The sequence below is a fragment of the Trachurus japonicus genome, chromosome 9 (genome assembly GCF_045865225.1).
Source record: "Trachurus japonicus isolate A0001 chromosome 9, Traja_1.0".
Classification (NCBI taxonomy): domain Eukaryota; kingdom Metazoa; phylum Chordata; class Actinopteri; order Carangiformes; family Carangidae; genus Trachurus; species Trachurus japonicus.
Window position 1 is genome coordinate 31,319,652 of NC_140915.1, and position 16,660 is coordinate 31,336,311.

At 41.4% G+C, this 16,660-nt stretch overlaps 1 protein-coding gene across 2 annotated transcripts in view; it reads left to right on the plus strand.

Moving 5' to 3' along the window:
- The window catches only part of LOC146981827 (septin-2), a 30,680-nt gene extending 15,621 nt beyond the window's left edge, over window positions 1-15,059 (plus strand). The window contains exons 8-12 of one of the 2 annotated variants that reach the window (XM_085787385.1): window positions 10,379-10,480; window positions 10,673-10,818; window positions 10,994-11,077; window positions 11,158-11,215; window positions 14,417-15,059. In XM_085787385.1, coding sequence (XP_085643511.1) covers window positions 10,379-10,480; window positions 10,673-10,818; window positions 10,994-11,077; window positions 11,158-11,215; window positions 14,417-14,482 — 456 coding nt within the window. In that variant the 3' untranslated portion in view covers window positions 14,483-15,059. The remainder of the gene's footprint in view (window positions 1-10,378; window positions 10,481-10,672; window positions 10,819-10,993; window positions 11,078-11,157; window positions 11,216-14,416) is intronic. The other variant, XM_085787384.1, reaches the window with a different exon arrangement.
- Window positions 15,060-16,660: the final 1,601 nt, after the last annotated feature.

Consider the following 16,660-nt stretch of genomic DNA (forward strand, 5'->3'; position numbering starts at 1 on the left):
GGTCAGCGAGGTCTCGAGAACCAGGCTCCTCGTCTGTTCCTGCGTGAGACAATAGTTCAGTCCTTTCTCTTCCTTCCACTCCCTCCTTTTTCCTCCCCTCTCTCCACATCTCCTGTAGCTTCCTTCATTTTCCTCCTCTCTCTCCTCTACTTTCTTCTCTCCCCCCAGACCTTCCCCTGCATGTTTGTCCCCTCAGCTGCCATATTTCACCCCCTAGCCAAGGCACTGTCACACTTTTCCCCTCATTGTCTCACTGGCTGTTGTCTCACCCCCCGCTCCCCCCTACTCCAGCCACCCCACCATACTCCTGCTGTGTGAACCAGCTCTACGGCTCCACTGGGACACATTATCGGTGCTGGACACTATTGTCACCACATTTTGGTAAATGGCAATTACAGAAATGGAATCGGTTGTAACACAAAGGCTGAACTGCAGTGGTCTGACCTGCTTTTGAAAGGAAATTATGAGTTAGGTTAAAGGCAACTGATGACTGATGTGTATGTGAACATGATGTCCAGTGAAGGTTGAGTGCTGATTCCTCCATATATACCTCATTGCTCCTGTGTATGTGTGTGTGCAACTTTATGAGTCCCAGGTCAGCCTGTGCCCGCTGCTTTTTCCTGCCAGTGTTTCCAACACGCGGATATATTTATTTTTCTGCCCTCCAGCGGTCATTGTGTCAGAGCATTCTCTACGTCTCTGCAGATTTTAAAACAATAAATATGCATTTTTTTCGCGCATGGAGTGAGCAGCTCTATTACATACATCCATGTGCTCTCAAGAGAAGAAAAGCACAGGCTCACTGTAATGTGGAAACAGCAGGAGCGACCTGAAGGGATGTGTTCTGGACTTTGCCGTGCTGCTAATGAGTCACTCTGCCACTGGGCTCTCGTTTGATCCCAAAACGTGATGTGTGGTTGAAATCTGAAAGTGGCTCTGTCTTCTTGTAAATCTCACTTAAATACAAGATTACATGAATAGCTGGATTGTTCCTCTCCACCCTCTTTGATCAGGGAGAGGGGTGGGTGGTCTTAACTGTATTAATACTCAGCTCCAGACAATAGGAGTGTGGCTGGATGTGTGTGTGTGTGTGCAAATATGTTGATCACCGTTCCACTCATATGATGCCTTCTGGTTTCCATGGTTGCAGTCAGAGCTTCCTGTGTGCCCCATGTTAGGACAGATCCAGCTGTTTTGGTCTGGTCTGTTCCAGTCTGGACCATCCACTTGGTCTTAGTCTCTGACTGGGTGTATCTGGAATGTGTTTCTGTGCATGAATGCAAGTGATGCAGTGTCTTTAATCCTGTGAACAGAAACGTATTGTTATCCAGTGCTGGTGTGTGTCACAGTGTAAGCTGCTGTATGGGTGCTTTTGTGATATTATTCAAACATTAACAACTTATTCAAGTTGGAGCAGACTTTTGACCTCTCCTCCCAGGCCGTCCTCCGTCTCTGGTGATCCACCGGCCTCTTGGAGCTTCAAAGCTGCACACGTAACTCCTGAAGTCTTTCCTGCTCCCGTTGCGGTTCACATAGTGAGGCAGCAGTTTGTATGTGAATGTGTGTTTATGTAGGAAGCTGGTATGAGGTCTAAATCCCTCTGATGTCCCCCTCAGATCAGGTATTGTTGGGGCTCCCTCACCCCCTCAGACTCCCTGCAGGCAGGAGAAAGCCAGTTAGTTGAAAGGAGTTTCCTGGCAAGAGAGAAGCATTTGTTCTCATGTAGCTTGAAGTTAGCAAATGAAGCTTGGGAACTGAAAGAAAGCACTAGGAATCCAGCGAGAAATCAACTTTCTTCTCTTCATGTTGCCAGATCTCTGTTGTTTGTCTGGTAATCTTTTAATTGAGGTTGTCACACTACACATGTGTCACAAATATTAAGACACTCGCACACAGCTCATCTTCTTAAATACAGAAATCTTGTTTTGTTGGATTTATTTTGGCAAACGATGAATAGAGCAGAGTAACCTTCCTCTGTCTTTGACTGTAGGAATGTAATTCACAGACATAAAGCAGTCCACATTTGAAGCTTCAAAGGATTTCTTCCATTCCAGACTTAGATTTACAACCGGAGATGAATACACTACATTTATTACTGTATTTCTTCCTTTATCAAGCAGTGGGCTGTTCCTCGATGTGGGATGGTCCCCCCTTTGCTTGTCTAGAACTCATATTTTACATAGTTTATTGAGCAGACAGTGAGTGGGAGTTCATCAGACTAACTGGTGCTTCATTTTCCAGCTTTTACATTTTACAATACAGTAAAGTGTAAAGTGTTTTTCAGGAAAAAGGGCCAAATTCTCTGATTTCAGCTTCGTGAATGTGAATATTTCTGGTTTCTTTGTTCCTTTATGATAATAAACTGAGTATCTCTTTGGTTTGTGGACAAAACAAGACATTTGAGGACGTCATCTTGTGGTTTGGGAAACACTGATTGATATTTTTCAACATTTTATAACATTTTTTTGACCAAACAACTAACCGATTAATCGTTTAAATAATCAACAGATTAATCGATAATGAAAATAAGCGTTAGTTGCAGCCCTAGTGTAAAATAATTTTCACATGGACTTTCACTTGATGATGAAATACCCATTTTCCAGATGAAAGCATTGTGAAACTAGAACGACCACCTTATGGTTGTGTGCTTGTGCCAACCAGTCAATTTGCAGGAAGCCCGGGCTCAGTCTCTCCTTCCTGAGTTACAGCATTGAAAGTTGTTGTTGCTGCACATTATGATGCCACAGTGAAGCTGACCGCTGACTCTATGGATATATCATGTACTCTCTTTATCATGGTATCCTATTAGAGATTAGTGTTAAAGCAGAAGTAAGTGGTCCGGTCGTTTTCGCTAATGCTGCGTTCCAGGCAGGCTTTTGAAATCGTAAATTACAGCTTCAAGTCACAACTTACGACTTTGTAGCGTTTCAGGCAACCCACTCGTGTTTTTCGGACCTGTTTTACCGGTGAAAGTCACTATAACGGCCACTCGTAACTTCCGACCGGTGAACTCGTACCAGATCGAACTGGTACGACTTCACGGTCGGAAAAATACGAGTTTCCTTGAACGCACCATAACAGTCCTCGTCCCTACGTCGCCACATTCACGGCGTTCCTTGGCTGCACACACAGCCCTGCATGCCGTTCTCTCTCCTCATTGGATAAAAACTGTAGGATACGATAAATGTTTTCTCCTCGGCTCAGAGCAGAGCAGAGGGACTGACAGACCCGTGTTTCAGACCAAACACTCTATGTAAGTGATTGCTGTCTGAAGATATAACTATTTAAGACTTATATTAACACAAATATATCACTTACTTCTGCTTTAATTGTATCATATATAATTATATCAAAAAAGGCAAAGCATGGATTTTTAAATTGTGGCCAAGAATATGTTCTGTGACATCAGGGTGTCCTTAACCTTTGACCACTGGCCACCAGGTTGTCATCAGTAGGGTAATGCTTGAGTTGAAGATGAGGTAAATCCATGTACAGACAGAGATGGAGACAGAATGTAGAAACCAACTGAAATGAATAGTCAGATGTTTCTTGTCTTGTTGAAATGTGTATAAATGCATAAGTGTTATGTGGAAACTGTATGCAGTGGACTTTGAAAGAAACGTCCATCGATCTGAAATAAACAGATAGAAACATCAGAGAACTTTTCTCACCAGTTGATTTTTATCAGCTGGTTGTGCAACTGGACTCCCAGGTTGTCATGGTGATTTTAAGTGCTTAGTTTCAGATTCAGCTGAGGGACACATCTGTTCTCCTGCCACACTGAATTCTGTAAGACACTTTGTGAAGATGAGTTAACGTATACGTTCTGGTGTAAAATGGTGTGTCAATAATGAATGGTGAACGTAGCTTGGGGTGGTGCGTGGCGCAGTGGTTAAGGCGGCCGCCCCATGTAGAGGCTACAGTCCTCAACGCAGATGTCCCCGGTTCGAATCCCGTGTTGGGCGGACCTTTTCTGCATGTCATTCCCCCTCTCTCTGCCTCCCCCTTTCCTGTCTACCTCACTATGTGCTGTCAAATAAGGGCAAAAATGCCAAAAAAATATATACTTAAAAAATAATGAATGGTGAACTAAGATGTTGAGATTGACTGTCTTTTATTCTTTGCTAAGAAGGTTCTCAGTACAAATCGCACCTCCAAGTGACCTTTATCTTGCTGAAACAGATTACGATGTACACCAAGGTCAGCAACAGGTGTCAAAAACAAGAATCAGATGTAAGATGTATCTCTCTATTGTATCAGACAGAGAGCACAAAACTGTAGAAATGAACAGGTACACACTGAAAATAGTTTTTCTATTCAGAGCACTTTAACACCTCCTCGCTCTGCAATCCCACATCCTAATCCAACAAAAATGTTTTGGAGTTTGAGAACAACATAAGGTGGACTGCATCATACAGGTGCACCTCAATATATTAGAATATTATGGAAAAGTTCATTTATTTCAGTGGTTCTGTTCAAATAGATTCATTACGCACAGACTGAAATATTTCATGTCTTTATTTCTTTTAATTGTAATGATTATGTCTTACATTTAATCAAAACCCCAAATTCAGTCTCTCAAAAGATTAGAATACAAGTGAAACAGTTCACTATTGTAACCTAATGGTTTCCCACTCTAATCAGCTGATGAACTCCAAACAGGGTCAGGTCTCTTAGTCTGGTTCAGTAGCTCCACTGTCATGGAGCAGACTGCTGAGTGCATCAGATGTCACAGAACCAAACCATGTTGCCTTGGGTTAATGCAGCCGGTTGAACTTTGTAGAGAGAGCTCATCTGTCTGCTGGGGAACAGATATTTTGCTTAAAGGTAACAATATGAAAAGGATTTGTGAGGGGGCCTGAGTAAGCACTTTGATTCACTGGATTGCAGACAAACTACAGGAATCCGTAAAGGACAGAGACCGCTCAGGAACATGGACTCAGTGCTCAAGATTTTGATTTGAATGAACTCCCAAGTCCTGGAAAGAGAGGGACCCTGTCCCTCATGGTGTCCCTCAGCCTGGGACACAGTTTAAACGGCTCGGATAGAAATGCCACTTCTAATGGCAAAGCTGGACGTTTTCATCCCCGTGGCTCCTGGCAGGCAGCGGGGAGGTTACATAAACATTACGTGAAAACGCTGCCGCTCCACTCCCTCTGGGTTCCCCATCCCTGCTCGTCTCAATCAGGGCTGATTAGTGTCAAGATGCGGTTTGATTGTTTTGTTTTGTGGATTTTTTTTCTCTCTCTGCATTGTTGATTTCCTAAGAATGCTCGACGGGTACATGTGTCTACTTCCAAGTATTGTTCCCTGTTACAGTTTTAGTTTTGGTCAGCTCTGTCCTCAACTATCGCATGAGAAAACTCTCTGTGTGTGTATGTGTGTGTGTGTGATCACCTGTAGAATTTCAGGACTGCAGACTTCAGCACAATCTCCTCTTTTGTCTCGTTGCTCTTTTCTTTGGCAGTTTGTTGTTTTCCCAGAGAGTTGTGGTGTTTGAGTCATTCATGTTTTTGTGGGTTTGCTTGTGAGAATGAACAAATGATAAAAAATATTGTTCTCTGGGCCGGTCGATGTGATGAAATGGTTGATCCCTATAATGACAGGTCTGCATCCTGTTTTATTATGATTGGAGGTTTTTGGTTTTACCTGCTGTGCAATGGCAGGGAAAAAAACTACTTAGACAAATCCCCATGAGTTCACCCTATAATTATTTCTATGTATAGACCCACAGATATACTATATTTATACACAAAGCTTAATAATGCTATTCCTAGAAGTGAATGAGCACTGGAAACACAGATCTGGCATGATTCACCCACTATTTACCTAATTTCTAACCCATTTTCTAACTGGTCAGCACCAGCCTCCGCCCTCACACTTATCATAACTGGACAACATGACGAAATATTTCCACAAACAATGCTTCATATTCGGCGATGTGAGCCAGAAACATAAGGCGATAAATCTCGGGCTTCCTTTTCTAATTAATACTGAGGCTCAGTCTTGCGTGGCATTGTTTGTCCACCGCCCTGACAGCACTGAGTGGACCCTGCATGGCCAACCATAACAGCACAGGGTGGGGGGGGGTAAACGGTTGTATTAAAGCCCAACAGGATGATCATAAAATCAAAAATGGCTCCCACTGCCAACATCTCCGTGCCAACCAAAACACACAACTGTGAGGAGGAGGAGGAGAGGCCGGTGTAACATCAGGGATTAGGGCTTACATTGTGTACAGTAAATCAGCAGGAGGCAACAGGGATTTGGAGCAGGCGGTGATTTTGACATCTGATCATCCCTGAGAGGTCTTGATTACAGGTGTCAGGCTGTACTAAGCACATGTTACGGAACCGAATCATTCAGGTAAACAGCCATTTGGCAGTTTTTGGCTTTAGCTCGGTCTGGAAACAGATGATGGCAGCAACGCGCTCGTGTTTTGTGCAACCAGCAGATGTTTCTAGCAGTTTTATCGATAAAAGTTGTCGCTTTGTTCATTGAACTGATTTCTCTGTAGCGTCCTGGTTAGATGTGTCCTGTTTTATTGCATTTCATCTGAGTTTGTCTGTCTTATCTACATGTTTGACTAGATTTGTTATTTGTTTCATTTTTTCCTGCCATTGTGTTGTGCGTGTTTATTTTCTCACTGAGTGCACAGTCTCCCAAAATTCTCCACGCTCAGCCCCGCCACAGCGGTGTTTATCCAGCTCCCGAGTCGGAGGGATCTGTACGTCGTGTTTGAGTAACTGAAGGAAAAAGAGGCTCTGGTCTGGTGTCACGCTCTCCCCTGAGTCCTCCCAAGCCTGTTTGTTTTTGGATCTGCAGTAGAAAACAAAGAAAAACACGCACTCTCCAAAAAAACTTTCAGGAACAAACTGAAGAGGTGCACGGCCAGAAGATAAACTTAAAGCGCAGACGCAGTATGCAGACCGGTTTCGACCACGTCTTCCTCAGTGACTAAGGAAGACGCGGTCGTCTTCCAGGAAGACGTGGTCGAAACCGGTCTTTGTATGTTAAGCGCCGACGCAGTATGCAATAAAGGACAATGAGAAGGACATGAGTGCTGCTGGCCTTTCTTTTGTTTCTTTATGTTTTTGGATCTGCCCCACAACAATACCTACCTAACCCCGCACACACACTATCTCGTACACACTCTGCACAAAGCTGACTGAGAAAACAAGCGACAGCCATAATAGTGGAGCACATTAATGAAAAATCGTTCACTTTGTGGTACAAGCGCCAAATTTGGTACACAAGTGCTTTTGGACCTACTATCTCATAAAAGTACGTTGCCCACTTGAACAAACAAAGTGGCCACCATTTTTCAAGATGGCCGCCATTCGAAGTGGTTTGAAACAGCGTTTGAACTATATTTTGATTGAATAGTCCTATTCTGATGGTTTATACATTGAAATATGTGTTTTTGCACATGAGAAATACAACTCTGCATTTAGAAAATCAAAATTATTGAATATTATGATGATACAATGCGAATTAAATGAAAAAAACACTCACAAACAAAGACATTAGTTTCACTTAAAGCTTTTGGACCTGTAAGCTACTTGTAGGGGAGGCCACGTAGAGGCTGTCTTTGTCTCCCCCATTTTTTTTTTTTTTTTTTTAATTTTTAGATAACGGTATAAAAACACAGAAAAGGTGTCAAAGCATAGGCTGCATGTTTTACGATCCAGAACTTGAATCAACATAACTTAAAAAATAATAATACAAATATCCAACTCAAACATTCAACTTAAACTTGGTTGTTCTATTTTCTTAGCCCTCACATGCACAGGCACACAACTGTGTGCACTTCAGGCCGAAGCGATAGCATTTGCATCGTCCTTGGCATTCAGTCTTGCAGCCACATTTTGTCAACTGCTCACAAGTCTGAGCAATGGGTGGAAGGGTTGTCCAGAGAACTTGCCAGATCTGACCATCTTTTTGCCAGCCCCAGTTGGCAGGACTTTGAAGTCAGTCTTTCAGTCCAATCTGGATGTGTCTAACCAGATGGGCAACAGGTTGATTGCCTGAAATAGAGGTATGTTTTTGGCTATCATGGAATAGCCGTCAGAACTACACTCATAACGGGTAGGGGGAGACTTCAACGCTGCTTTTGTATCTGTCTGACAGAGGCAACACTTGCTCCAGTCAGTTTTAGTAGCACAACTCAATGGATTATCGGCAGACATCTTATACAGTTGAAGGTCGAGGGATTATCCTTTTACCACCCAAACATACAAAATATCATAGCACATTGGAATATGGGATGCAACTAGGTTCAAGTATCTGGTGCCCTACACCTAGCCCGATCGTTCATCCAGTGCCATAAATCCCGTGCGATCTGTACACCATCCAGGTAACTAAAGCCCCGTTACCCTTGGCTCGGCTATCTAACTACAATACTACAACTAACTAAACTTCTAGTTGAGTCTATACAGGGGCTTATTAGATAGCATTTGGGACACTAAAGTATACTACAACTACAGTGAGTACACCACTACAACAGTTAGTAAACTACAACTACAGTTAGTACACTACAAGCTGACACTGAACCCCATGCTGAGTCTCACAGCAGTGATGTTTACCAGTGTGCCCTGGTTGTGCTTTGACATCACTCTTATAAAAAATTACTAACCAATAAATGTTGACCACAGAATTTTAATGAATTATCATTTATATTGCTAAATTAGTACTTTTATTTCAGTAAAGAACGCTTGTGTTGCTGTATGTGTGTGTGTGTGTGTGCGTGTGTGTGGTGAGTGACAGTCAAAAGTTTGGACACATTTTCACAAATGATTCACACAAAAAACACATCCCTCAGAATTCTGCAGATTTTCACTTAAGATCATTGCAGAAAACTTTTTAGTCATTTAATAGCCATTATCTTGAAAATTGGTGGCCATATTGGAATTCAATTGACACCATCGAGTTATTCCAGTCATAATACATTCATTTTGATGCTTGGATCATTAACATTCTTCTGTTAATTCAAGTTCTACCTCGAAAACCTTTTTTTGGCGTTTGACGAGGCGGCCATCTTGAAAACTGGCGGCCCTCTTGGATTTTCAGCTGGGCAACGTACTTTTATTAGAAGGTATGTCCTGGACATCATTTGTACCAAATTTGGTGCTTGTACCATGAAGTGAACGATTCGGCTCAAAAATGGACTTAAGCAGCCCCACTATAACAAGGGCTCAATCAGGAGCTGAGCTCCATAGGAAAACCTGCACTCACTTCCTAGGCTCCTGGCTGACTCACCACTGTCCTATTATACGCTGCCGTACATGAAAGTCCCCAAAAAGTCAGGAAAGCAACACTTGACATTTTTTGGCTCCATTACATAAGACTGCATTGTGGATTTAAGAAGTCTGCTCTGGTGCAAACAAAAGAAAATGCAGCTTTGATGTTTAGAATAATAAATACTGACATCTGTCCCGGAGGGTCACGGTGAAGAAAGGTCCTTTGTTTTAACTTGTTTCTTCACCGGTCTGTCTGTGAATGGAGGAGGCTGAGAACTTTATTTAAGATGCTTTCAGAACTTGGGACACACACACACACACACATGCAGACGCACACACACACACCATTATTATTTTCTGTCTCACCCCTCTTTTCCTCCATGGGGGGCTTTAATTAAATGTGTTGCTGCAACAACAGGTACTCACTCAACCCTGTATTAGTCCATAGGGCTGCCTGCCTTACTTTCTGTTTATGGGTCAGAGCAGCAGCTGCTGTTATTTTCTCCATATGACTCACAGTTTACAGAAATATATATTTAGATAAATTGCAAAACTTTGAGCCAATGCTGATGCTTGGATTTCACTCACATTATATTGTCAGATTTATTAAGTACAGCACACATAAACACATAGACAGACACCGCTTAAAAAGCTTTAAAAAATGGAATATATACATGATGAAAATATACTATACACACAATAAAGCAAAATGAAAATGTACAAATGAAGAGGGTTTTATCAGAGGATCCATCCATCACACCTACGGGCAATTCAGAGTCTTCAGTCGACTTAGAGTGCATGTCTGTGGACTGGGAGAACCCACAGGCAGGAAGGGTTACCCACCCCACCACCATGCCAGCTCCTTTTATGAAAGGACGTGTGGAATAAAATGAATCTTAGTAGGCTAGTAGATGTGGTCAGGATGTTTTACTGTTTTAAAAATCAATGCTTTTGTCTCCAGACTATTGGAGTACAATGGAAAGTCAAGCCGGTCCTTTAGGAGCGTCTGCAGTGGCACTTCACCAGGGCTCAAGACTTTGAGTTATTCCTGGACTGAATGGGACTGGTGATGGAGGTCACAGAGAGGTCTCCACGGCGTCCTCCTCACCCTGTGTGTTTCTCTTCCCTCCACCTCTCAGATCCTTGACGAGATCGCAGAGCACGGAATCAAAATCTATCAGCTGCCCGACGCCGACTCTGACGAGGACGAGGAGTTCAAGGAGCAGACCAGAGTCCTGAAGGTGAGACAGGGACACACCAATCACCAAACCAAAGCAGCCGTTTCCCTCTGCTAGCTGAGTGATGGACACCATCCACCCTCACTTCCCCTCACCACCTCCCTGATACCGCTATTCTCCACATCTCCGTCCATATCCTTTCCTCTGACTGTGTTCCTCCCCAGGGATCATCTCACCTTTATCTTTCTTTCCCAGGCGAGCATTCCCTTTGCTGTGATTGGCTCCAACCAGCTGATTGAGGTGAAGGGGAAGAAGATCCGTGGCCGCCTTTACCCCTGGGGCGTCGTTGAAGTGGAGAACCCCGAGCACAATGACTTCCTCAAACTACGCACCATGCTTGTGTGAGTCTAATAAAACTGCTTCAGTAAAAGGATGTTCCAAAGGGAAGCCTTTTGAAACCTTGACTGAAGTTTTGCCTCATTAAACTGGCAGTAAAAGTCCACCAGAGAAAGAGAAAAGTAAATCTCTACTGCCTTCTAGTGTGTGCAGATAGGATTACATGTCTGTCTGTTGCAGGACCCACATGCAAGACCTCCAAGAAGTAACTCAGGACCTGCATTATGAGAACTTCCGCTCAGAGAGGCTGAAGAGGGCGGGCAGGTGAGATTTACACCATTAAACAGCACATGAGCTGCTCACGTTTCAAGCCGAGCTAACGCTGGGACATTTTCTCTCTGCAGGGCTGTGGATGAGGAGGTTGTGGATAAGGACCAGATCCTGCTACAGAAAGAGGCCGAGGTAAGATCTCCAACAACAAGAGTGCAGATGTCGTACAGGCACAAAAAACCAAATGCATCCTTCAAAAAACAGATGTTCTGATCACTCAAACTAGAAAAGCCCAGAAGTTCCCAGAGCGGTAAATTGTGAAGTATGGATGCAGACTCGTCCTGGACTGTCTCGTTATCTTTGCTGTACAAATGTCATTTTAGCATAAACCTTTCCCCCCTGATTATACCAGCTGTAACGTAAAACCAGGAAACCTTTAAATTCTTCAGACTGTCGGTATTTGAGACAGAGAATCAAAGTTCTTCTTCAGTTTCACCCCACTATCTTCCATATGTACTGTTTACCTATTGAGCCATGGAGCCTGCACGTCACCAGGCAATAACCTGCTTCCTGATTGCTCTTGATTGCCCTGTTTGTGTTACTGCTACAGTGCACCATAGTGAGTGGGCGGGGTGCAATCAGATCTGTTTGTAAACAATGTGCCCAGGCAGGATATGCCATCACTTCCTGCCTGGATGTCCTGGCTCAGTTTTTTATGGTGGGAATGACCTCAATAATGCGAGGAGCCCAAAACACAGCTGAAGACAGTGGTCCAGTTTTTGGAGTGGGAGGAAATATTAGAGTAACTACCATTTACTCAAACTTAGGCTTGATAACGTAGCAACCCCCTGGTTTACAGATGATTTCCTAGAAAGCAACTGGTGAATAGCAGACCGTGTTCAGTTGTTTCTCTTCCAGTGAATTAATTGGCATTATTGAAAACATGAAAAAGGGGCGGTGTTTAGCTCAGTTGGTAGAGCACCCGCCCCATGTGTAGAGGCTATAGTCCTCGCTGCAGGCGGCCCCGGTTCGAGTCCCGCGTCGAACGGCCCTGTCCTGCATGTCATTCCCCCCATCTCTGCCTCCCATTTCCTGTCACACTCTCAACTGTCCTATCGAATAAAAGCATGAAAAGCCAAAAAATATACTTTAAGAAAACATGAAAAAACAGAAATCCACACAAAGCAACGAAAACATGACTATATTGATGTAATGTGAAGTTAATTAGACAACTTATTTAGAATATAGGCTCCAAAAAATCAAATATGAACTTAGGTATAAATTGATGACTTTTTTTATTTTATTATTTTGTAGATAACACTTTAGTCTGCTGGAAAGTGGGAATTATTATATGCTGCTTTTCCTTACCTCATTTGATTCAGGTGGCACAATCTACTTTTACTGCCTCTGATGGTGTCTTTAATCAGCGGCATTTTCATTTTTGGAAATGATTAAATTATTGTTTCCCCCATTTAAACAATCACACCTTAAGTCATTCATATTAATCTTAGATTTAATATGAAATAGCAAAACTGTGTTTGTGATAAGAGTAATACTCAGTTAAGTGTTTCACCTGCAGTATGCCATCACAAGTTTGTCATTATATGTTGAACAAAAATGAAAGTTCCCAAGCACCAAGACCATAGGGAGAAAAGCGAAGTACTGGTTGAGATGATCTCATTATAGAAACTGTGTAGTTCTATCTTCAGCCACAAGGTGGCAGGAGACAGTCATTTTTCATCAGCCTTTTTTTTTTTTTTTTTTTTAATAAACTTTATTTACACAAAGTAGTGTACAAGGCAACTGTCAATAAGAACACGGAATGCTCGAGGTAATGCACTTTGGGAAAATAACAAAACAAAGAAAAGAAAAAAACAACAACATAATAATGACAATAGTGCATGAATCAAATAAAGAGAGCAACAAAGTGAAAATAAATAAATTAAAATAAATCAAATTCATTACATAAGGCTAAAGTTTTTAAAGCTTTGGAGTTTTTGCAAAAATGAAGTGTGTCCAGATATGATTTACAGTAAGAGACGAAGATAAAAAAGTTGGGTTTTTGTTTTGTAAATTTGCTGGTATGTATATGGAATTTTGCTAATAGAATAAAAAGGTTGATAATAAATAATTTATTTGTGGGTATTTTCTTATCAAAAAGACCAAATAAAATAAATTCAATTTTGATTTTAAAAGGGGTATCTAATTTTCTATTCAAAAAAAGGTTGAGGTCGCACCAGAAGGTTTGACTGAAGGGACAATCCCAGAAGAGATGACATAGCAATTCATCTGTATGATGACAGAAGGAACAGAGAGGATCAACATGTGCTATATATTTTACAATAGTTGAGTTAACAGGATAACATCTGTGCAATATTTTCAGAGACACTTCTCGCACCTTATTTGAAACAAAAAATTTCCTAGGTAGTAACCATGCTTTTTCCCAGTCAATTTCAAAATACAAATTGTTCCAGACAAATACAGAAGCCCTGATATCTTTAGGATGTATGCCTGACATCATCACCGTCTATAAAGTTATTATTAACTTGTTTGTGGTAGTTGATACTTTGACATTAACATGTATTTACAATTCAACTCATTTATTGCCTTCACTTCAACAACCCTATTTATTGCTACCACAAGTGTGTTGTGCTGATTTTTTTTATTTTTTTATCACAGCATGTGTTGCTTTTTGAGATTTTTGAGCCTCCTTCACTTCACTCAAACAGGTTCTATTGAAGGGATTGATCCAGCAGGTCTAGCAGTGATCAGGTGTGGACAGTGACAGTGAACTCAGCTTTCCCCCCCCAAATTATTTATCACAGTTAGTTCATGATTTAAAACTACATTTGATATTTACTTGGGTTATCTTTGTCTGATATTAAAATTCATTTGATGATCTAAAACATTTTAGAGTGGAAAATATGCAAAAAATAAGAAATCAGGAAGGGACTTTTTTGCATACGTTTATTCAAATATCATCTTGCCTTTCATTTTTAGCGCTTGTTCTGATCTGAACCCACTAAATCATGATTCGTGGCAGAGCGTCAGACATGCCTGTTTCACTCTCAGAGGTTCATTGTGATCTGTGTTTGATGTTGCGTGTCTTGAGTCTGTGTTTCAAGGTTATGAAATAAATCAGACTTGAATTAATCTCTGTTTTGGCCTCATGTAACACATTAATCCTGGTTCAGGTTGGATTATTCAAGACAGATCTTTCACACAAATCCTTCTCTGACAACGCCAAATAATAAACATAGAACACTGCAGAGTATTTGCCCACCACTACATTTTTAGTAAACATAAAGTTTACTAAATTATCTTTTAATTTCAGGGGGCACTGTGTGAAGAAATAAACATGGATCTTGTTTTTGTTTGTTTTCTCTCTCGTAGCTGAGACGCATGCAGGAGATGATCGCCCAGATGCAGGCACAGATGAAGATGAAATCAGACGAGTAGAAGGGTCAGAGCAGAAGGGATGCACAGCGATCCCCCCCCACACACACACACACACACACACACACACACACACACACACACACACACACACACACACACACCTGATACAAATCATATACACGCACCTGGTCCTCCTCTGATTCCATCCTTGACCCTGCAGACCAGTCAGGAGCATTTCACCACCACATCTCCCTCTGCCTCCATCCAATCATCCATCCATCAGCTGTTCAGGAACTCACCAACACATTATTTTTTTTCTTCTTTTGTAATACTTAAACATCTTGTCTAACTTTTTTTGTTTGTTAGCAGTTTGCTGAGTAAGACTGGACAAAAATCTGTAAACGTACGACCATGACATTTTTTGAATACTTGACCATTATCAGTGACATGTATCCGATATTAAGTCTTTGATCTTAATTATGGTACAACGGTACTTTAGAGGTTTTGCCATCACACTAACATGTTTACAAAAATCTATGCACAGAATGTGCACTTTGTTCTAGTCCAAGCGTCATATGACATGTTTCCATTTATTTTGCTGTTAGGTTCAGATAGTTTTAAATGTGTTTTAACTTAATTCAGAAGCCATCACTTTTACCTCCAGGTGGCCTTGGACCTTCAGTGCCTGTTTGCTTCAGTCTTATAATGCAATAACTTAACTAATGGTACCACAGTGGAAGGTAGGTGTGATTATGAACGAGGTAAACTGTCCATGTTGAGAACGAGGACTCGTGTCCAGTTTTGTAGGTGAAATATTTGCCTTTAATTGTGCTCAATTAGAAACCTTTGTATTTAGCCAGAAACACACGGTTTTAATTTTGGAAAGGGACTATATGCAACTTGTCAAACTAATGCTCAGATCTAGAGACGGCATCATGTTGTAGCTGAATTAAAATGCCATGTTGTTAATATTTGTTTATTTATCATTAGGAGCTGCATGATCTTCATGTTGAAGCCAAATTATAACGTCAGACTCTAAACTAATCAAACGGTCCCATATCGACATATGTGTCTATATTTGTGACCTTTAACTTAATGTTGTACACTACATAGTCCATCATCACACTGTACAATCTATGGGCTTTTCCATTTAAAAATCAGATACTACATGTACAGTACTTAACCTTCTGTGAGCAGCAGACTAAACCTCCTAACTCCTCTTGAGCGGTGCCATCCAACCCTGCCGTCATTGATGTGCCATCGGCATTACTTTGTTCCTCTCGTCTTTTGCTCTCATGCGTATTTGTTTGTTGAGCTCACGAGACGAACATCATGATTATTTCTTAACCACATGTCAGTAAAGACTTGTTTTTAGGTGTCAACATTGTTTTGTATTTCTCTCTGAAATAAAAATTTGTTAGAGAAAAAAAATTTTTTTGTCGATTTGTTGTGTTACTTTTCTGTTGCTTGTTATCGTCTTTAGCTAATGAGGAGCTGAATTGTTTTTTATAACTTCAGTTTACAAGAGGATAGTGAGGTCTATCTGCTTCTCTTCATGTGAATTCTCTTTACTTAACTGTACTTTTATAGTAAACATTGTCACAACAAAGATAGCTTGAGAACTTTAAACTGAGCGATAGTGCCAGGAATCCTTTAAGAGTTTCTTTCCTAGCAGCATAGTTCAACATCAAGCACCAAAATATCATCAACAGTAGCACTGACATTAAAGGGATAGTTCAGCATGTTGACAAATTGGCCCATTGCATAATCCCTATAGTTTTAGGAGTAGGTTCGTTACCTTTAATTGTCGGTGCAAGCTGTTTTTAGAATGGTGGAGCAGAGACGCGAGCTGCTCAGAGCTACGCTACGGAGGCTAATGGGATTTCTTGGTTTCCCTCATAAAACTCATCAAATACACAATCCAACAACTCCAAAACGCTCTCGTGGACAAGTTGTGACCTGCACATTCAGACGAAGTTGTTTTCGAGGCAAATACAGAGACTGCTTGCCGAAAAACTGCCCCCGACGGAAACGTGCAGTTCTCTGTCTCATAACGTTCCGCTACCGATTATGGCAATAGGCCAATTTGCTAAAATGTAGAGCTATCCCTTTAAAAAGCCAATTCTGTTGCCTGTTATTGCAAAATCTGAGAAAAATAAAAACTGTGTAATAGCAACAACTGGAGAAGTGTCAGTGATGAGTGCAGCTGTTTGTGTATGATGTATATGATTGGTCCAG